Source organism: Meles meles, chromosome 18 (genome assembly GCF_922984935.1).
Source record: "Meles meles chromosome 18, mMelMel3.1 paternal haplotype, whole genome shotgun sequence".
Classification (NCBI taxonomy): Eukaryota; Metazoa; Chordata; class Mammalia; order Carnivora; family Mustelidae; genus Meles; species Meles meles.
Genome location: NC_060083.1, coordinates 8,098,452 through 8,121,464, shown reverse-complemented (window position 1 = coordinate 8,121,464; position 23,013 = coordinate 8,098,452). Strand labels below are relative to the sequence as shown.

Here is a 23,013-nt window from a genome sequence, read left to right as displayed (position 1 = left end):
GTCTTGTCAGTACAGAGACAGCCAGAGACATCCTGCTCCCAGGTTTCCCCAGCCCGGGTGATCTCTGTCACGACCAGAATCCAGTTCTTTGTCTCGTATCAGTTTACAGACACAAAAGAAAATCCACAGACGAGTGGGAAGCACTTGGGCGTCACGGTCAAGTCCTGAAGGGTTAGGCTGAGTTGACCAGACATGTCAAGCCGGTGTTGGCGCACTCTTCCCCCACCACGGGCAGTGGACAAAAAAAGAGAGGTGAAGTGGACCTCGAGTATGTCCCAGGTCTCCTGATGGTCCTTCTCAGCCCAGCCAGCCCTTACAGGTCCCAGAGGGCCAGCAGAAGGCCCGTGAAGTCGCTGGTGAACATACATTACCAGAAAACACGCACGAACACGTACATCGGGGGGTAGCTCCGACTGAGGCCCATACGGTGTCATTATCACTCCCGTAGCAACAGAAGCCACTCTTGGAAATCACACCTTATCTTTCCAAGCCACACCGAGCAAAAACAGTAATCAAAAAAATGATTCTACTTTGTGATCATTTCTGACCCCTTGATGATAGCCTCGTAGCAGATGACAGAAGCGCGGAGGCCTCCGAGGCTGTCAGACGCCATCAATCACCTTCCATTAAATAAAGGTTTTCCAATTTTGCGCTTCTTTCAAAGGCTTCATTTTGCCCGGATTAAGCCGAAGCAGCAACATTTGAACTTACTGCTCCTATTCCTGCTTCCCAAATAAATGCCGTGAGCAGAAAAATGGGCTTTTCCACAGTCGGAACTTGAAATCAAAGCAGACAACAGTGACGTGGTCACATATATGAGACATTAGACCACAAATGCCTCGCACGTGCATTTTACACATTTCACGGGCAACCACAGGGCCTAGGAGGGAGGGAGGACGCAAGGGGGGCCCCAAGCAGGAGAGGTGCCTGTGAGCCGCACGCGTTAGGCCCCGAAATGCATCTGGGCTGGTCCTAACATGGTCCTGAGGTTCTGCAGATTTCTCCCGGGTTCCAGAAGAAGCAGGTCTCCTAAGAGAGGTGCACTGTATGGTTTTACTACTTGCTACCTATCCTCCCCATGATGGAGAAAAGTCATTTTGTCTAAAATGCAGCGGATGGGTGTAAGGGAAGGAAACAGTTGAAAATCAATCGGGAAAAGCATGTTTAAAACATAAGCATCTTCAGGGGCGCCTGGGTGGCTCAGTGGGTTAAAGCCTCTGCCTTCGGCTCAGGTCATGATCCCAGGGTCCTGGGATCGGGCCCCACATCAGGCTCTCTGCCTGGCGGGGAGCCTGCTTCCTCCTCTCTCTGCCTGCCTCTCTGCCTACTTGTGATCTCTGTCTGTCAAATAAATAAAATAAATTTTTTTAAAAAAAAAAATAAGCATCTTCAGCAGACAGACTCCTTTTTCTTTTAATGCTGACAGCTGAGCGGGACACGTTTGCCACATTCGCTCACCAAAACCAGAAGCTGCGGGCCACAGTTTCATGATCAAGATCCCACTCACATGCATTCTTCTGTCCCGATAAACAGGCTTCGTCATTATCATCTGTAGTGGCCACATAAATGTGACACGAGCCAGGAGCAGAGAGGCAAGAACATCAAGCAAGTGAAGGGGGACGAGGGAGATCTCAGAGTCATTCCCAAACAGGCCTTGAGGGGGACGAGTGGGGGTGGGGGGCGGACTGGATGGATGTGACCGAGAGGTCCGCAGGTATTATGCAGTGACATGTTTTATCTGGCCCTCATGGACATTTTTTAAAATGTTAATTTACTGTCAACACTAAAGTACTGGGAGGTTTCACTTGAAGATCCAGATTCCAGGCTCCTCCCAAGACAAGGAGCAGAGAGATGACTGGCACGGCATTCCCACCGAGCGACAATCTGTTGTTTACTCTCCAATTTGCCCCCCGAAGTCACTGTGACGGCCCACATCATTATGAAGGTTCCTGTCTGGCCTCGGAAAGTATCTGAAGGGATCAAGGGAACTTTGAGCTGGGGGAAAAATAGGAAGCAAGCATGGAAGAGGAAACTGCCTTGGGGCTGAAGGTAAGGAGTGTCCAAGAAGATGCACCGACGGAGAGGGTGCCAGGGGGCAGGCCAGAGAAACGGACTGGCACAGCCAGAGAAACAGACCTTGAACTTCAGGTGCGGTCCAGGTCTGAGATGTGGAACTGCCGGTTGACCATGAAGCCGTCCAAGAGAGCCACGAAAGAAGCTTAAAGATAAGGTACCAAGAGGACTGAGCCTAATGTAAGGGTTTTTTTTTTGTTTTTTTTTTTTAAGATTATTTATTTATTGGGGCGCCTGGGTGGCTCAGTGGGTTAAAGCCTCTGCCTTTGGCTCAGGTCATGATCCCAGGGTCCTGGGATCGAGCCCCACATTGGGCTCTCTGCTCAGCAGGGAGCCTGCTTCCCTTCCTCTCTCTCTGCCTGCCTCTCTGCCTACCTGTGATCTCTGTCAGATAAATAAATAAAATCTTAAAAAAAAAAATCTATAAAGAACTTCTCAAACTCAACACACACAAAACAGATAATCATATCGAAAAATGGGCAGAAGATATGAACAGACACTTCTCCAACGAAGACATACAAATGGCTATCAGACACATGAAAAAAAAATGTAAAAAAAAAAAGATTATTTATTTATTTGACACAGAGAGAGAGAGATCACAAGTAGGCAGAGAGAGAGAGAGAGGGAGGGGGAAGCAGGCTCCTTGCTGAGCAGAGAGCCTGATGCGGGGCTCAATCCCAGGACCCTGAGATCATGACCTGAGCCACAGGCAGAGGCTTAACCCACTGAGCCACCCAGGCGCCTCCCCCTCACCCCTCCCCCACGACAAAGTAACGTCTTTAGTAGAAGCAGGAAGAGGGAAAGCGATGCCAGCTAAAAGGGGGCTGGGTTTGGAGCCTGGGCTCCCTATGAGCAGGCCTAGCTTCCGCGGTCAGCCTCATTGCCATGCCTCTCTGGCTGGCACCCTTGGGCCCAGCCGGCCAGCCCCAATTCTTGTCTGAGAAATCGAGTGTCCTTTCCGGTCTTAGTGTCTCTTGCAAACCCGTATTTCCTACTGCCCGGAAGGCTAGCCTGCCTCTGCTAGATTTCTACCGAACTTTCCAGAACGAATGGCCCCAATGAGGTCGCTTCAATGGTGGTGTGTGACCATTCGGTAGTCTATCACACTGCCCTGAGCTTGCTGCCTTCCATCTGAGCATATGCTCCCCAAGGCCGGCCACCAGGTCTTATGACTTCTTCTCGCTCAGCTACTCTGACTGCAATATCCCGGCCTCCTTGCCCAGGGATGGCTGCTGTGGCCCCGGCCTTCCAGCCTCCTGTCCCTTCCCTGGGCTCCAACAACCTCCCAATCCCTGTTGAAAATAAGAGCCAGACCCAGCCTCTGCTTCTGGCCCCAGAAGCTAACCAACGCCCTACATGACAGGAACGAATCTTATATATGGGGAAGAGCTTTATGTACGTGATGCAGCATTACTTACACAGCAAAGTGAGGAAACTGACGAAAAGCCCCCAAACAAGAGCACCTAAGTAAAGGACGGTGTATCTATTTGCTAGAATGGTACTAATGATACCAAAAGAAAAAAGGGCTTATAAGAACACGTTAAAAAGATAGAAGCGTTAAAAATAGAATATTGTCAGCATCGTGTAAAAATACCACGAGTAGAAAAAAAGACTTGTGGTACCAAATGATAGAAATAGATTTTCTTCAAAGTTTCAATTAGAAAATCAATTAGAAAAGTACCCCAGGCCCTGACAGTCTCTGGCCCCTGGCCCCAAGCCTGGCCCGCTCACATCCCTCTGAAGGAACAGTGTTAGCTCTGTATGCTCTAGCAAACCGTCCTCTGCAGTTCCGACATGGGTCTTCCCACCTTTCCTTCTGTCCGTCCTTCCTTTCTTTCCCCCCCTCTCTCATTCCCACAGGGGATCACAAGATACACACCCTGCTTACTTTGGGTTTCCACTTCACCAGACCCAGGGGAAGCCTATCCTACTCATTCCTCAGGTCCCTCCTCCCGTGTTGTGTCCTGCTGGAACCCTGGAGCTCCTAGGCTGGCTGAGATCCTCCTCCGCCTGGGCACCCTGCAGTCATGGGGGATTTACACTGTGTCCTCCTCCTCCACGCCACGGTAGGCGCTATGTCCTCCCCACCCATGAGCTTGAAGACTGAGCTCAGTGCCCGGCCCACAGATGATGCCCAGGGTTGACAGGGAAGAAGAAAACAATGAATGGATGGGAAGTGAAGCTGGAGGACAAGATGGCTTTGAAGGCAGACATGCGTCAGTGCAGGACCAGGCACTTCTCCACGGGCCTCGAATGAAAGACGACTCTGGGTGCAGAGACAGACACGCAGGTCTGTTGAGAATAAGCGAGCGGAGGAACTTAACCAGATTATCTCAATGAAGGAGGAGTAGACAAAGAAGCAGAAGACAGGCAAGAAAAAGAGTCCTGGGAAGCAGTAAGAGAACCAAAAGCATCTGCACAGTTTTTCTTCTGCTCCATAATTAGGTATATAGTGATCTGTTTGTGGTAGCGTTTTATTCTTTTTAAGGTTTTATTTATTTGAGAGAGAAAATGAGTGAGAGAGAGAGCACAAGTGGGGGGAGTGGCACGGGGAGAGCAAGGAGACACCCTGGCGATCGAGGAGCCCGATGAGGGACTTGATCCCGGGACCCCAGGATCATGACTTGAGCCAAAGACAGACGCCCAAACGACTGAACCACCCAGGCGTCCCTGTGAACAGCACTGTAAAAACAATTCCTCGAGAGATCAAATGATCTCCAAGGTCAGTTAAATAAACCAGACAACTTAGAATTCAGCTTCCTACCTATGTTAAGTTCAAAAGAGCTAATGTCAGAAGAAATACGTTCGCGCTCACCGGAGGGAAGGCAGTGCCAGCCGAGGCGCACTCAAGGTGCCCCTTACCAATTCCATGCCTGGCAATGGCTTCACCACAGAATTACACATTTCAGTTTATCGGAAGGAAAGCAACTCCATTTCTAATTCAATGAGGATGTGAACCTCCCAGCTCCGGGATCTCCCTGCACAACCTTCTTGGGTCATCGCTGTTCTCCTTAAGGGCCCTTCTCTGCTGGCTTCCAATAAGGGTCACAGCCTCCGAGCCTTACTCATCATGGCAGCTCTGGGCAACAGATGGAAACCCATGCCTTCCCACGGCGTTGGCTGGGGGCAGACTAGAACCGGTCACTGGGCCACCAGCTTGCTCTCATATCCATGAGGACAGGGCATCTGGGTCCTAAGTGGACTCACTGTGAGCCAGCTCGGGCTCCTCATCAGCCTCCCTGATGCCAAAACGCTGAAGGCCCGTCGAGGGGCCCATGTTTGGATGGTGTTAGCACAGTGTCGGCCGGGTGGCTTTCTCCCCACATCACTGAAACGGTGGCTAAAATCGCCATCGACGTGCTCAGACAACATGACGTAATAGTCAAGATGCTGAGAAGTAACGCCATCCCTCAGCCCGAGTCATTCAGAACTCTCAGTCTGGCCTCTCACAATTGGCTTCGTCCGTCAGACTCAGACGAGGCTCTATTTTGAATTCTAATGAGGACGGGGCACACTGAATATTTAGCTGTGATGACAAAGATCTTGCTTTGTGGAGACGCCCTGACACAAGTAACAGATCTGAAAGTACCTATAGGGACCAGGGGAAAATACCAATCTCATTTGTGTTTGGATGCTTGAAAAAGACAATACTGTTTTCTACTTGATGCTCTTTGAGAGCTGGGGGTGGGCCAGAGAAAGGGAGGAAGAGTCACACAAAGATCTCAGTAAAATTTTTACAGCCGGGGCTCCTGAGTGAAAGGTTTACAAAGACGTGCTTGAATCCTTTGTTAACAACCGCGCAAACAAATTCATCACCAGGCCCTTCTGTGTGGCCCCTTGCAATTCAGTCTGTGCTAACGACTGGAAATTTCCTCCCCACGGAAGCGCCCATGACTTATATATATCAGATCAGCAAGGAAGACACGCCGAGGGGAGGGAAACCAAAGACCATTTCACGGTTCACAACCTACTTCTGCACTTAAAATGATGATGTTCCCGCGGCTACCCCCAGAGTTAAACAAATGGGGGGCCACGTGAACAGTAACCGAGGGACGTTTGAGTGGGTCACTTATTGCCGACCCTGCAAACAGTTAAAATATACCTCACTTGTGTCTTCCCGTGCATGTGTGCGCATGTTTACATGGAAATGATCAACTGTGCCTTGCATTTGGAAAGTGCAGGGGATGGACCCTTTGCTATGTCTCGAGGCTTCTGGACCAAGCCCTCCAGACCCTTCTTATTGAGATCGGAATGTAACTTCCCTAGCGTCTGGACATCCTCTTGTCAATGCTAGCTAGCAATTACAGAGAGATGATGGCTTCTATTTTTCCTGGTTGATTCTCTCTGCTGCTACCAAATCTCACCACTGAGTTTTTGAACTTCAAGGTTTTTTGTTTGTTTGTTTGTTTTTTGGTAGGGGCTCGATTTTAGTCCCTTTTCTAATTTTCTGCTACTTTCTACGGTTTCCTGTTTTCTGAAGATCTTTTGAAGCCTGTCACTTCTTTCTTTAAATGTACTAAACATAGATGATTTTCTTATCTGTGTCTGATAATTCTACTACTGTGAGTCTGTGCAGATCGGTAACTGCGGTCTGTGGCTGATTCTGGCTCACGCTCTGCTGTTTCCACATCTGCCAGGTTATCTTTGACTGTGTGCTGGGCACTGCTCTGAGCAATTCATTTTGGGGTAATTCTTAGAGACCGGGGATAAAGACGTCCTCTTCCAGATAGGCATGTCATTCTTTTTCTAGTCTTCTGGGAGCTCCAGCATGTGAATCTAGAATCTAGAAGGCAGTGTCTGGGGTTTCCCGGCCCAGGCTAGGATGGATGTCCACAATGCAAATCCGCATGAGGGCCTTCCTGGGCCCATCAACTGGTCAGAAACCACGGTTTTGCCCCTTTCCCTCTCCAGTCTTCTCAGTGCCAAGGCTGTCTTCTCCACACTTCTCAAGGGCACCTTATTTCTGGTTCACTTTTACCCTAAGGGTGTTCTCTGGGAACTCACCTCAATGGGGGAAGGGTCTCCTGTTCCGTTTTTCAGCTGGTGTGGGCCCAGGGCAGTAACTTCTACCCCAACTGTCTATTTCTCTCAGGCTACAAAAGTCCCTGACCCCCGCCTGCAAATGGGCTTTATCAGGAAAATAATTAAACCACCAGAAAGTACCTAAGAGTTTAAGGACTGAAGGGCACCTGGTGGCTTGGTCGGTTAGGTGTCCAACTCCTGATTTTGGCTCAGGCTGTGATCTCAGGGTTGTGAGATCAAGCCCTCTGTCGGGTCCCACGTTTAGCTCCATGCTCAACGTGGAGTCTGCTTGGGATTTTCTCTTTCCCTCTCCCTCTGCCCCTCCCTCAGCTCGCACATGCTCTCTCTTTCTATAAAATAAGTAAATCTTTAAAAAAGAGAGAGAGAATTCAAGCACTGGAAGCAAAACAAAAGGACGTGTTAATACAGTGTTTCCGTAAAAAAAAAAAAATTAAACACTGAATTACCATTTGATTCGGCAACCTGACTTCTGCGTACACATGCAAAAAAGCAGGGACTTGAATCGACGCTTGTACACCTACGTTCGTACAGGCGTTATTCACCCAATAGCCAGAAAGTCCACTGACAGATAAATGGATAAACAAAATGTAGTATATATATGCACTGGAATATTACTTAGCCTCAAAAAGGAAGGAATTCACGTCACACACCATAGCATGGAGGAATACTGAAGACATTCAAATATTGTGTGAACTTACTCATAGGAGGTACCTGGTGTTGTCAAAGTCACAGGGACGGAAAGCAGAGTGGTGGCGGAGAGGGGCCAGCTGGAGAAGAAGGAGTAGTCATGGTTTCATAGGCTCAGAGCTTCCCATGAAGATGGAAGGTTCTGGAGATAGGTGGCGCTGACGGCCCCCCAAGAGCAGGAATGCACTCTATGTCACTGAACTGCGCACTTAAGATAGTTACGATGGCAAATTTTAGATGTATTTTATATTATGGATCTTTTACCATAACAATTTTTTTTTTAGTTAGGTTAATAGGGGCGCCTGAGTGCCTCAGTCAGTTAAGCACCTGACTTTAGCTCAGGTCATGATCCCAGGGTCCTGAGATCAAGTCCCAAGTTGGGCTCCCTGCTCCTCCCTCTGTCCCCCGCTCCCAGCCCTGGCTCATGCTCTCCTCTCAAATAAATAAAAATAAAATCTTTACCAAAAAAAAAAAAAAAAAAAGTTTAGTCAATTTTGGCAAATGCTGCTGGACCCACTCAGTAGATTCCACAGGGCATAATAACTTCACGGGGTTCATACTGATCAGCGGGAGACTTAGATGGTAATGGCGGGGTGTCATGAAACCAGTGTGACCTCTCTTAGAGCTTGGGAGGCCACACAATGAACCTTTATCAACATGCAAAAACTGACATCGCTTGCCAACAAACATATATATAATAACAGATTTCCCTATAAAAATATAATTGCAATACATTTTTCTTTAAAGGTATCAGGCATCAGAAATGTTAAAAGGTTAGTCGTCAGGGTGTGGACCTACATTACTGATGGTATGGCTAAGTAAGTATTAGGGAAACAAACTGATGGGGTAAGAGAAAAGAATTCTCTTTAAAGTATTTCCAGTGAAAGAAGGAAGAACATCTATCTATTTCACACTGCCGTATCTCCCTTCTGAGTCCCTACATACACGGCTGACCCTTGTACAACACGGTTTCAACTGCACGGGTCCACTTATACGCAGACTTTTGTCAATAAACACGGTATGGTACTGTAAATGTACTTTCTCTTCATTATGATTTTAACATGTTCTCTTCTCTAGCTTCCTTTATTGGAAGAAATCAGTATATAACATATACTATTATTATATTAAGCAATATTAATCAATTATTATTGTTAATAATTCCATATATTAATTATACCATATTACATAATATATACTATAATTTTAAGACATATGTATAATTACACATTATATATCTATAATATAATACAGTATATATAACATACAAAACATGTGTTAACTGACAGTTTATGTTATGGGCAAGGCTTCTAGTCAATAGTAGTTTGTTAATAGTTAAGTTTTGAGGGAATCAAAACTTAGATGCGGATTTTCGCCTGCACTGGGAGGGCTGGGGGTCAGGACCCCTGACATCTGCACTGTTCAAGGGCCAACTGTAATTCTGTTACAGATTATATATACCCAAATATAAATGGTGCAGAAGATAAACTTACAGTTAACTTACTTTGAGAGACCCAGTTTTAAAAACATGCATTTTAGTAATTATGGGAGCCTCTCCATTTCTTCTATGAAAAACAAAACAAAACAAAAAAACAACAGCAGAGCTCAAGTCAGAAGATTTTATGCACCCTTCGGGGTATAAACACCAACACTAAGTAATACCATAAAATAAAAAACTGGCAACAGAAGTAACATTCCTTGCTGGGACTTCATGAGTAACACGTGCTGAGGGCCACTGCTTTGCAAATACAAAAAGCTTCCCGACATATCTACAAATATGTTCATTCCAAAATAATGACGACATCACGGCCGCACATAGCAAATACTTCGAGAAAGTTGTCACTGAATCGGGAAGCCTCTTCCTATTTTATTTATTTTTAAGAGATTTTATTTATTAATTAATTTAGAGAGCACGCAAGCAGGGGGAGGGGGAGAGGGAGAGGGAGAAGGAGACTCTCAGCAGACGTGCTGTGTGTGGAGCCCCATGCCAGGCTCAATCCCGTGACCCTGCGATCACAGCCTGAGCCCACATCAAGAGTCGGTTGCTTAACTGACTGCGCCAGCCAGGTGCCCCAGACTATTCCTAGGTTAGACACGTGAGAGGATAGTTAATCCTTGCTCACGGCTTACCGTGTGACACACACTATACCTGTGTCTTTATCTATATTAACTCCTTTCTCCCTTACGACAACGCTCTCAGGATTATACCATTAGCATTCCCATTTCAAAGACAGGAAAACTGAGGCAAAGAGGAGTCTGGGCTTCCCCAAGGTCACACAGCTGGTGACTGGTAGAGCTGGGATACAGGCCCAGGCTCTAGAGGCCCCACTTCTCAGCCCCCTACGTGCAGGGCCTCCCACATAAATACGGAAAGTCAGCGAAGGTGGCCAGCACGAGACACCTTTCATGTTCCATACAGTTTAACTTTGATAACCAGTTTATTAAGAGTCAATAAGGTTAAGTTTCTATAGAGATCAAAGACAATAACAGAAGAGATCTGTTTGGTTCTGCACTAGAACCAAAGTCTCCGAGGGCAGAAGCTACAAGAGGAGGTTGGTAAGGCAAGCAGCAAGGAGGTGTGGCTTTCGACAGGAAGCGGAGAGAAGCACATGCCCACCGGGGCAGAAGCACAGAGTGGCTGGCATCTGGCAGATGAGAACCCCCGGGCCGGGGAGCACAGACAGGTGATAACAGGGGAGCAGGGAGGCCCCTCAGAGCCCCCTCCCTGAGGTTCCAGAGTCCACGGCTGCCCGTCCTCAGTCACCCTGTTGTTCTAGACCTCGGTCAGCCAGCACATCAGGTAAAAAAGGTAATGCCTCTCGGGCCGTACGTCTCGGGTCTCCCCCGCACGGAGGCTCTCGTTCTAAAACTGGACAGGCCAGAGGGATCTGTCGTAGTTTTCAGACCGAAAGGAGTAAGAGGCGCCGGGGTTTGGAGTGCTATCGCACTTCTGCTTGTGATAAAGGTGTTGGCTCGTGCACCTTCGTGAGACACAGCACCCAGGAGCCATCACTGTGGTCACTCCGTCACTACCATTTATCAACACTGGCCTCGGGCAGGGCGCTGCACACAGGCAGTGGATAATTCAAACCGCACAGAACGCAGCCCTCCTTCATCAGAAGCTCTGGGGCAAAGCCAGAGCACCAGTATTGCTAGAATCCCTTGTCTTGGTCCGTGTGCCCCCATTTTATGTACAAGGTAATAAAAGGTAAAGCGACTGCCGAAGAGAACATCACTCCACGTAGGATGTGAACTCAGCAGACTTCAGAACCTGGCCTCTTAACTGCTCGGTGGTCCAAGCCCCAGCAATGAAGGTTGTGACAAAAAAAGGGCACCAAGTGAGCAAGATGGCCTTCAATACCCACGAGAATGTACCAGCACCAACCTGTAGATTGTCATACAAATTCCTAAATAGGTACCCTCTGCAAGCATACAGAGAGGTTTCCTATCTTAAATTTAAAAAATTAACAATGCATTATACTTCTCCCACATTTGTAGCAAGTCGCTTCATTTTTCCTTATTTTATTCTTTTTTAAAGTAAGCTCCACGCCCAGCGCGGAGCCCAAGGCGGGGCTTGAACTCAAGACCCCGAGATCAAGACCTGAGCTGAGACCAAGGGTCAGACGTTTCACTGACTGAGCCACCCAGGCCCCCTTACAACTCACTTCATTTCAGCAAGATTTGGGTTTCTTTGAGCAATTTCAATGCTTCATCAAATGGGACGGTCTGCGTTAGAAGCAGAACCAAACCCCTGCCACAATGAGACAAATGTGGGAAACCGGAAGCAGAGATGGGCGAGCAATGAGAGGCAAAACCACAAGGGCAGCTTATCCTTTACCGCAAGATGCTGATTTTCTGTCCACCATAGTCACGCGCCTGGTCTCCGTGCGGAGCTTCCCGTCTGTGTTCTCCACCAGGTTGGCAAGGTCATCAATTATTTCTAGAAAGGAAGACAGAGATGGTGGTTAATACTCCAGAAACATCCTGCTCACATCGCCGTATCAGAGCTGTGGTTGGCCTCCCCACTAATAAATTCTCTCCTGTGCAGCGAGGGAAAAGGTAGAGAGCTCATCTCTGTTCCCTGAAATCTGCAAATCCGACTCATAAAAGGTGGTGGTGGTGGCGGGTGGGGGGGGGGGGGAGTAGTAGTAAAGAAGAAAACTGGTTTCCCATGAGTCCAGGACACAGAGGAGGACTGTCGGGAGTCCAAGGGAAAGAAAGCAAGACACAGCGAAGTTATGCTCAGCCGAGTTGTCATTCCAGCATAAAGCTGGTGGACAGACTATGGGAGACAGCAGGGACTCCTGGAGTCCTTCTTGAGGAAAGAGCTTGATGATGAAATCCAGCCAACCGAGAGGCTAGTAGAAATAAAGAACCCCCAAGCAGTTGGGGGGTTGGAGGGTTCAGGGTCGGGGGGAGAAAGGTGGAAGGAAGTTGGAGGTGTTAATTTCTCCATCACTTCACAGAGAAGTCCTAGTTGAAAAGGGAGCTGTTGAAAAGGGAAACATGGAGACCCACGGCTTTTCAAAACCATCTTTCTTTTGTCAACCTTAGATGGATCTTTTAGTAATTACTATCTCTTGTCAAGAACCCTTTATGTGAAGTTCAGCTTCTATTTTTTTTTTACACTAATCTATTCTTTTAAAATTGGAAGTATCGTTGACACTACGCTAATCTCTTCCAAGTGAAATTAAGCACTTAGCAACACTTAAAATAGTATATATTGTATGATCCTAATGCTGTAAAATTATTTCTATCCCCCCGCTCATATTGGACAAACTTACAAGGATATATCTGGCTGATGTCAACCTAATGTGAATAATGATTATTTCTAGATGCTGGGATCCTGGGTGAGCTTCCTTGCATTTTCCCTATTGTTTGAATTTCTTTTAATGAGTCCGCATTATTATTTCAATTTTGGTTCCCGTTCCTCACTCTTCCCTTCCCTTGCTCCTTTTTTTTTTTCTTTTCTGATTGCTTTAGAGATATACTGTCCAATATGAGTCACTGTTTCTGTTAAATAAATAAAAGGAATCAAAGGAAGTTTCCAGAAGGATGCCGGAGCTGAGTTTTGAAGGACGTGTCGGTGAAGAGGCAGGAAGGGGGCAGTCCATATGGAAAGAACAGCATGTGGAAGGCACAGAAGAGCTGGCTGCTCTCTCTCCTGGGCTCCCGCAGCCCTTCCTACTGCCTCTGTTTACTTACAGACCCTTAAGGTTCACATTCTAACAATGTGCTCGCATGTCCTTCTTTAGCAGAAAGAGTACGACAGAGAATTGCCTCCATTCATGGCTCTCCCTGTGATGCCCAGGAGAGTGTCTAGTACACAGCCAGATAAAACGAATGTACACAGATAAAGGCAGTGGAAGGATGAAGTCTAAACGAGACACATAATTTCAAAGCACTTTGCTGCATCTTAGACTAAGCCAAATCTGTCACATATTACCTATAGAACACCTGCCTAGAAAACCTTTCACTGCCATTTAACAATTAACTCGTGACTCTCTATTCCTTCATATTCGGTGACATTCTCTCTCCCAGTCTTCCTTCCATCTGTCTCCAAGATCTGTCTAGAGTCTCCTCTTCCCCTTAAATGCTGACAATCCCACACTTCTGTATATTTTTACTCTCTAATACTACCATGGTGATTTTACACACCTTTTAGGTTCCTCAATATGTAAATTAAAAATCTGAAAATCTGCTCTGCATAGCACTCCAAAATTCTGGACCGGGTAGCAAACTGCCTACTACTTATCTGTGCCTTGAGATGCCTACAAATATCAGGCTCTCGAGGTCTCTGAAACTAAACTCTTTATCTTCCCCTGAACCTGAGTCCCCTCCTACATTCTCTGTCCCCATTAATAGCACCGACATTCACTTGCTGGCCCATGCCAGAAATCTTCAGTCACCCGGCCTCCCCCTTCCCCAGCTTGGACAAGCCACTTGCGGCCACTCAGGTGACCTTGCCTCCAGGATCTCTTGATTCCACAGTGTCTCTTAAACTCTCTTACTAATATCTCACAAAATTGTGCCAGTGATTCCAAAAACAATGTCCTAACTCATCTGCCTGTTTGTAGTTCTGTATCTCTTCAGTCTATTCTCCGTATTATAGCTAGGGATGTGTTTTATTTTATTTTCAAGTTTTTACTTAAATCCCAGTTAAAAAACAGTGTAATATTAGCGTCAGGTGTACAATTTAGTGATTCATGACTTCCATACAACACCTGGTGCTCATCACAATAGTGCCCTCCTTAAGCCAGGAACATATTTTAATTTTTTCATATTTTAACTAATTGAAACTTAAATAGCTGTGTGTGGGCGGTAACTACTATCTTAAGCAACAGAGCTCTAAAGCAATCACTTAAAAAAAAAAAAAGAAAAAGAACCCCCCCCAAAAGGTATAGATTTAAAAACAATAAAAAACAAAAAACAGAGGGAATAAAACTAAATACTAAAAAAATGCACGATATACCCAGAGGAAGGCAGGAAAGAAGGCATAAAGGAACAATCTGGAAAAACAAACAAAAAAACAAACCAGGACAAAAGGAATATAAATACCTAGAAGGCAGACCTAAACCCAACTGTATCAATAGTCACATTAAATATAAATGGACTAACTCCCTAATTAAAAGACAAAGAATATCAGCCAAGATTAAGAAAGACAGACAGAAAAACAGAAAGGAAGAAAGAACAATGATATGCTTTCACAAGACATTCACTTTGAACATAAGCCACAGAAAGTGTGTGCATGAGAAAGCTGACATGGCTACACTCTGCTACACCAGACAGACTTCAAGCCAAGGAGTATTATCGGAGATGAAAAGAAACCTTTTTTTCATGGTGAAATAGCACACATGACGAAAACCAAGAAAAATCTCCACATTGGAATATGAAGGAAACCACCACTGAAAAAACCTATGGGACAAAAATAAAAATCACAGGAAAAACAGAAAATACTTTGAACTGAATGATAATGGGAATCCAAAATTTAAGTCTATGGGATGCAACTAAACCAGAGCTTGGATAGAAGTGTACTGTTCTAAACACAAACACTGGAAAAGGAGAAATACATAAAATTGGTGATCGGAATAAGAGATGCTCATGATCATTTCAATAAATGCGGAAAAAGGATTTGACAAAACCGAGTGTCCATTCGTGATACGAATTCTCAGTAAAACAGGACTGAAGGAGAACTTCATCAAGCTGATGAAGGACATCTGTGAAAACACCAAACTACCACTGTCCTTGAAGGTGGATCACTGAACACTTTTTCTCTGAGATTGGGGAACAACATGAAGACATCTTCTCCGATGACTTCTGCTGAGCATTTTATTAGAAGTCCCACACTGTTTAAGGAGGCAAGAAGAGAAAGGTAAAAAGATTGGAAGAGAAGATATAAATACATACATTTGCAGTTGATAGGAGAAAACTGGATTTATTTAAAAACTACTAAAACTAATTAGTGATTTTTACAAATCTGCACACAAAGTCAGTCATAAAGAGCAATGTATTTCTATATACTAGTGACAAGCAACTGAAAAGTCAGAGTAAAAAACTACCATTTATAGTAGCATAAAAAGTACATCAAATGTTCCAGTGAGTCTAGGCGGTGAGTTAGGTTGTAACAGGCTACCTGGAGGCCAACAATGAGGAGGTCACGGCCAGCTATCAGGAAGGTGAGAGGCCTGTCCTGGCAGCACTCCACAAGAAGCCAGATCAAACCGGCCAGGTCCAAGATGGCAGCTGCCATGATAGGAAACCACTGACCAAATTAGGAAAAAAAGGCATAAAGCCCTGCATTCCCACCTGGAGAGATGAATATTCCATCCCCTAGTTAACAACCATCAATAAAAGATAGAAACCCAACCCTCAGGACTCCCTTGCTCTCACATCTCAAGAGCATATTTTTCACTTTAACAAGGTTTCCTGCTTGGTTGCATCTGTCCTTGAATTCTTCCTCCTAACAAGACCAAGAACCACTGGCAATACCTTTGGGATGGGCTGGGTTGAGGCCCTAGGGCCTGGGGTCTCCCCAGTCCACCCAGTGACACTTGGAAATAAATCTAACCAAAGACGGGCAAGACTTCTACACTGAAAACTGTAATAGTGTTGGGACAAATTTGAGAAGACCTAAAGAAATAAATGGAGAGTTGTCTACCATGTGCATGGATTGAAAGATCAGTGTTTTAAGGATACGTTCTCTCTCAATTGATCTATAGATTCACTGCAGTCCCAATCAAAATTTTAGCAGGTTTTTCACTCATATTCAGAATTTAAGAAACAAAACAAAGGAACAAAGAAAAAAAATAAGAGAGGCAAGCCACCAAACAGATTCTATATATAAAGACCAAACTGATGATTATCAGAGGGGTAGGGGAGTAGGGCGGGGGGGGGGGGAGATTGAGGAGGAGGGGTGAAACAGGTGATGGGGATGAAGAAGGACACTTGTGATGAGCACTGGGTGATGTATGGAACGGCTAAATCACTGTGTGACACACCTGAAATTAATATGACATTGTATGTTACCTACACTAGAATTAAAATAAAAAATTCATTCATTTAAAAAATCCTAGTGTAAAAAAAAAAACTGGAAAGTCAATTCTAAAATGTGCATGGAAAGTAAACAGTTCAGAACAGCCAAAATAAAAATAATCTTGTCAAAGAAAAAATAAAAGTTGGAGGTATTATACTATCAAAATCCAAGCTTTATTATAAATATACAGCAATCATGACCATTTGGTATTGGCAGAATGACAAATGGATCAACAGAAGAAGACAGAATCCAGAGACAGACCCCTGTGTGTGTGTGTGTGTGTGTGTGTGTGTGTGTGTGTATTCAATTCTCAACAGAGGTAACAATAAGTCAGTCAAATACACAAAGAAAAATCTTTTCAACAACAAATGATACTGAAACAAGTTACTACCCATACGAAGAAGACAATCTTGACTCTGCTCCCATCAGATGCAAAAAATTCGTTTGAGATGGTTCAGAGACCTAACCATAAAACCGAGGAGTATAAAGCTCCCAGAAGAAAACAATTGAGCAATATCTTCATAACTTTGGGTAGGCAGACATCTCTTGGACAGGACATAAAGAGACTACGCACAAAAGAAAAGTAGTCAACTGGGCTTTATCAAAAATTTCTGCTCATCCAAAGACACCATGACAAAAATTAAACCACCCACACTCTGGTAGGTGTCTGCAGGACATAATCTGACAAAGTATTCTATCTAGAATATATAAAGAACACACCCATCTATATTAACAAGAAATAAGACAGTCAACCTAATCTTATTTTATTTTTTTAAGACTTTATTTATTTATTTGACACAGCTGGAGAGAGTACAAGCAGGGGGAGCAGCAGCAGAAGAGGGAGAAGCCAGCTCCTGGCAAGCAAAGAGTCCGATGTGGGCCTCAATCCCAGGACCGGAAGGCAGACGCTGAACGGACTGAGCCACCCAGGCGACCCAATCAACCTAATTTTAAAATAGGCAAAAGATCTGAACAGATGTTTTGTACAGAAGACACACGAATGGCCAATCAGCACATGAAAAGGGGTCCAACCTCATCAGTCATTAGGGAAATGCAAATTCAACCACAATGAGATACTACTTCACATCCACTAGAACGCTAACGCGGAAGACTGACAATGCTAATTGCTAGGGATGATTGGGCACAAAGATAATTGTGGAAGTGTTTGTCAGTTCCAATCAAGTTAACCATTTATCTAACTTGGGACCCAGAAATTTCACTCCTGTGCATTTACCAAACAGAAAAAAAAACAGATTTCTCCAAAAGACCTGCATGAAAACATACACAGCAGCCTTATTCCTTAGAACCCCAAACTAGAAACAACTCCAATATCCATCTGTCGGAGAATGGATAAGCAAATCTGTGTGCTAAGCATATCTGTATAATGGAATCTTATTCCGCAATAAAAACAATGAGCTGATGATTAACGTGGCAACCTAATAAACCTCAAAAGCATTTTGTTGGCTAAAAGAAGAACATGAAAATCAACCTGTATTTCCCAATTCTATTTCTATGTCGTATAAGGATAAACCAAATGTACTGGTTAGAAATCAGAAAGTAGCTGCTTCTGGGTGGTGGTGGTGGGGAACTGACTAGATGGGGACACAAGGGAAATTTCTGGGATGACAGAAAGATTCTAAAGGATGACACGATCGCATACTGTTGTCAAAACACAGAGAACTGAACACCAAAGATCTGTGTGTTTTGTCGTATGTGAACTGCGCCTCGATTTAAAAATGTAAACTAGAAAAAAAAAATTAAGTTTGCAATATTATGATACTCCTAAGATCTTCCAGGAAGGCAGGCAGGCGTGCGTTCTGGAAAGACAAAGCAAATGCCTTAGGATCACAAAATTGTAGAGTGGCAAGAGGTCATGTGATCATGCACAGCTTTTCTCCTTTTTTATAGAAACCCTGGCAGCAGGGTGATTAACATTTTGCTGAATGCTCCCTGCAGCTGGTAACTTGGAAACAGGAACTCAGTTCCTTGCCTGAGCTGGAGGTAACTCTAATTGTTATAAAGTTCTACACTTTGAGCCGAGAACCTGCCCGCTCTCCACAGTCCGACTTAGTCATTTCTAGAACACAATGCCAGTGTTCTGTCTTCCACAAGACACTTCTCATCCACCTCCCTAGTCTTCTCTTCTGGGAGAAAAGGCACTTAGCTGGAAAACTCTGGCGGACCCTCAGAGGAAGTAATTTCAAGATCTTGTGATACCTTCATGCTCTGGGCACAGAATTTGTCCTACGATGCGACGTGAGGACTGGACATGCCCCTTAAGCTTTTGTCTAAGTCAGCACGGACCACAGATAAGCTTATACACAGGAGCATATACAATGTTTTTATCACCCATTCTTCGTAACCTACCAGGCTGTTCCACCTGACAGTTACATTTCATACAGTTGCCTGGTACACGCAACCGATCACAGTCCAATTACGTTCTAATGCGGCCATCTGTAATGTCAAATTCAGGCCCGATCAGCCTCTGTCACTAAAAGAGAGTCAAGTGTGAAACATTCTTTGACACTAAATATTTGTCAGTTGTTACGGGCTAATTGGGTTTCTAGAGAGATTCCTTTTAAACCTTATATAAATTATGTACAGCTTAGAAGTAAATCAAGACTTTGTAGCGAATGAGCTTGGCAAAGCTCGGTAGGCAACACGAAGTTTACTTATTTACTTTCGTAATCTCTGCACCCAGTGGTGGGGCTCATACTCATGGCCTTGAGATCAAGAGTCTGTGTGCTCCTCTGATGAGGCCAGCCAGGCACCCCATGGGGGTTGATGTTTTTAATCTCAGACCAGACACAAAGGTTTTCATTGGGTTGGTAAACCTCTTCTGATTACTAGTTTGTTTGCTTACAAAGCTGACTCTATTTTCTTAAGCGATAAAAAATATTTAATAGCAGCTGATAAATGGGGGGGGTGTCAAAAGTGATCCAAACGCCCCAGTAATCACCTCTATGTGTTCTCTCCTAAGACTTGACATAAACATATGATTTTTATGTAATTGCAACATACAAGCCTTTTGCCCCATGCACATGGTATCTTTCATGCCCTTTCATGTTGCCAGGCTCCATTCACAGTTATAATTTCTAATGGTTACAAAATACTCATTCCATTAAATAAACACTCATTAAAAATGCCCATTGTGGCGTACAGAGAATGCTTCTATATTTACACATAATGAGTCAATGGATTCTTTCCTCCATGATCATTTTCCTTCTTTTGTCTCATTTCCTTAAGTTAACAACCTGTGGTTAGGACCGCTGAGTGGACTTTGAAACACACTGTCAAATCCCTTTGTAAAAGGTTTATACTGCCCCTGGGGGATTGGTCTGCTGGCGTTGCCCCCCAACCCCCCCACCCCCTGCTGTCAGCTGGTAGGAACTCCCCGATTTCCAAGGGCAGGGAGCCGCCGGGGGAATTCCCACCCTGCAGCCCGCAAGCTAAGGTGGGAATTCCCCCAACCACAGTCTCGAACCAGCAAATTAAACGCGGTGTGCAGAGTACACAGGTGTGGAGAAACCACCAGCTGACTCTTTTGGGTTCGGGACAGTCCAGCCTCCCGAGAAACTCCTCTTTTGCTTCCTGGTAAGGATTTGCATTGGGTTCTGAGAAGCTTCTATTTCGGTCATGTGTTCATCTGAGACACCGAGTGGAGTGGCCGTTCTGATGCAGACAGGAACACCAGACTGTGTACAGCATGACGCAGAACGGACGGGATCAAAGGCAGTCAGAAACACGAGGTACTGAAATATCGGACTCCAAGTAATTATACTCATCAATTTTCTCTACTCCCAATTAGAGTGCCGGTACATTCTATCTAAAGGCAGAACACGCGCTACCTATTTTCAGATAAGTTTGGGGCCTTCTTGTACTCACAGTGGGTGCCCGTGGTTGCAAATCATTAATTAGACCTTTTGCTTCTACGGCTCATCACACTTAAATGTTAAAACAAAGAGGGAATAAAGAGCTTTTCCTGAGGGTGTTTGTTTAACCCCCTCTCCTCCCTATAATGTAGATTCAGAGTGGGGGGATGACCTCTAACAATATCACTAGGAAAAGAGGTCAAATACGTAACAGAAACTGGGAACAGAAGGAAATCTGTGACTCAGCAAAGGAGAAGCTGTAACTTGTTCACAACGGAGCAATTGGTGGGGAACTCCAGCACACCCAACCAGAGACTCTGGGACCTGCTCAGGCTTTGGAGGCCTAAGAGAAACCCCCCTTAGCTATTACACCTGGTGCCATCTTCAGGAGGGACAGGTGAATGAGTCTAGAAGGAAAGCACAGGCTCCTTTCCTTCTTCCCTCATTGGGGCCTTAAACTGTCCCAGAAGCCTACGCTGACACAGAGGAACCTTCTCCAATTCTTCTTCTTTTTGAGATTTTATTTATTTATTTGAGAGAGAGAGAGAGAGAGCACAAGCAGGGTGCAGGGTCAGAGGGAGAGAGAGCAGCAGACTCCCCACGAAGCAGAGAGCCCAAGATGGGGCTCGATCCCAGGACCCTGAGATCATGACCTGAGCCCAAGGCAGACGCTTTAGCGACTGAGTCACTCAGTCACCCCAGCCCTTCCCCACTTCTAATAGTAGACGGACAATGATCTCCCTTGTATGAAGAGGAGCCAACAGGTGCAAGCAAAGAGCTCAAAATGAGGGAGCAGCCTCTCCCTCCCTCACTTCTTCTGCCCAGGAGAAGACAATTCCTTCCAGAAAAGAAGAAATCTTGAGGAACCGGTTTCTTTGTTTTAAAACAAGATTCAAGACGGCAGTAACTGTTTGCAACCGGAACACAGAGCCACAGAGAGGGAACAACTTTGTTACTAGTCACAGTGCATCCAGACACAAAACTGTCCAATTAACCACAAGGAAGGCAATTAAACAGATGGCCATCTAAATACAAGATTCAGACAACAAGCCTGAATGATTTCCCAGAAGTCACAGAAAAAGGTTAGAGAGGACAAAATACAGGAGGGGAAAACCAAAAACGACAGGGTTAAAAAAAATTCCAGGAAAACAGAAGGAGGAGCAATGACCGAATAAATAATGAATTTTCCTTGAGCTGACAAAAGACTTGAGTCTTCACATTAAAAAAAAAAACAACACAAAAAACAAAAAACAGGGGCGCCTATGTGGCTCACTGGGTTAAAGCCTCTGCCTTCAGCTCGGGACCTGATCCCAGGGTCCTGGGATCGAGCCCCGCATTGGGCTCTCTGCTCAGCAGGGAGCCTGCTTCCCCCCTCTCTCTGCCTGCCTCTCTGCCTATTTGTGTGTCAAATAAATCAATAAAATCTTTAAAAAAAAACAAAACAGCAAAAAACCCGAGAAAACCTCATTGAGCTCTGAACAACGGTCTTAAAAACGGTCTAGAAAGGTCTCATGAAATTTCTGAATTTTGGGAAAAGACATTCTGACGCACTCAAATGGTAGTGCGAAACACTGACTATTTAGTAAAAAGGTGTGAGGGACCCAGGCTAAGCCCATGCATGAGAGGGAGTCAAGTCGAGAAACACTCGCCCAGCTGGTCTCTGCGGGAAACAGAAGCACGATCTGGAACAGAACTGCAGAGTGCGTGACAGTCAAGGTCTTACAGGACCACGCAGAGGTAGCCACACACATCTGTTTGGGGCCCCAGAGCCACCGCTAGGCCTTGAGCCGGAGTGCCATCCAGCCACCACTCATTTTTCGGTTGGCTCATTCCATGATGCAGTTATGTCGGTGACGCCCTTCAGAGCATCAGAGAATTGGCCAAGTCCTTAACTGCCTGCCCGTCTTTAACCTCACTGCACTGCAAAAGCACCTGGGCTGCCCAACAACTCCTGTTTTCTTTTTTTGTGTTTTTGTTTTTTTTAAAGATTTTACTTATTTATTTGACAGAGAGAAATCACAAGAGAGGCAGGCAGAGAGAGAGGAAGGGAAACAGGCTCTCCGCTGAGCAGAGAGCCAGATGCGGGACTCGATCCCAGGACCCTGAGATCATGACCTGAGCCGAAGGCAGCGGCTTAACCCACTGAGCCACCCAGGCGCCCCACAACTCCTGTTTTAAGATCCAGCAAGATGGTCTTCCTACGTTTCTCTCCAAGCCAAATTTAGCAATATCACCTGGACGCTCTGGTGAGCCGTTAGAGCTCCGAACTGTCAAAACGCAAACTCAGCGGCCGGAAGACAGCCTGAGTGGAGTAAATAACATACGCAAAACTCGACGTGAGAAGGCCAAGTGACTGTGTGTATCTGCCCCACGCCACACTCATATTCGGGGCCCGAGGGTATAATCTGCTGGACTAGCTTGCACTTGGAGAAAGCATCAGAAGTGTTCAGAGCTGGAGGAAAACAGAAATGATACACGAGTCTAAGAAAAACATTTTTTTAATTAACTTACTTATCTGAGAGAGAGGGAGAGAATGCCCGCATGTGAGCTGGGGGAGCAGTACAGGACAGAAGGCGAGAATTCCAAGCAGACTCCCTGCTGAGCGTGGAGCCCTATGAAGGGGCTCAAGCTCAGGACCCCAAGATCATGGCCTCAGCTGAAACTAAGAGTCAGAAGCCTGATCAACTGAGCCACCTAGGTGTCCCCCAGAAAAACATCTTAAAGACAGTTATCATTATAACATCCCCCAAAGTATGTGGGTATATATACTTTTTCTTTTCCTGAAAAAAAAAAAAAAATTACTTAAGT

The 23,013-nt window shown here is 45.3% G+C and overlaps 1 protein-coding gene across 2 annotated transcripts in view; it reads right to left on the bottom strand.

Moving 5' to 3' along the window:
• STX8 (syntaxin 8) overlaps nucleotides 1–23,013 on the bottom strand; it is a 250,803-nt gene that overhangs the window by 90,085 nt on the left and 137,705 nt on the right. For both annotated transcript variants that reach the window (XR_006815990.1, XM_045986153.1), the window contains exon 7: nucleotides 11,639–11,740. Coding sequence is in view for 1 of the 2 variants with exons in the window: in XM_045986153.1 (XP_045842109.1) it covers nucleotides 11,639–11,740 (102 nt within the window). In the remaining variant the exon portion in view is untranslated. The remainder of the gene's footprint in view (nucleotides 1–11,638; nucleotides 11,741–23,013) is intronic.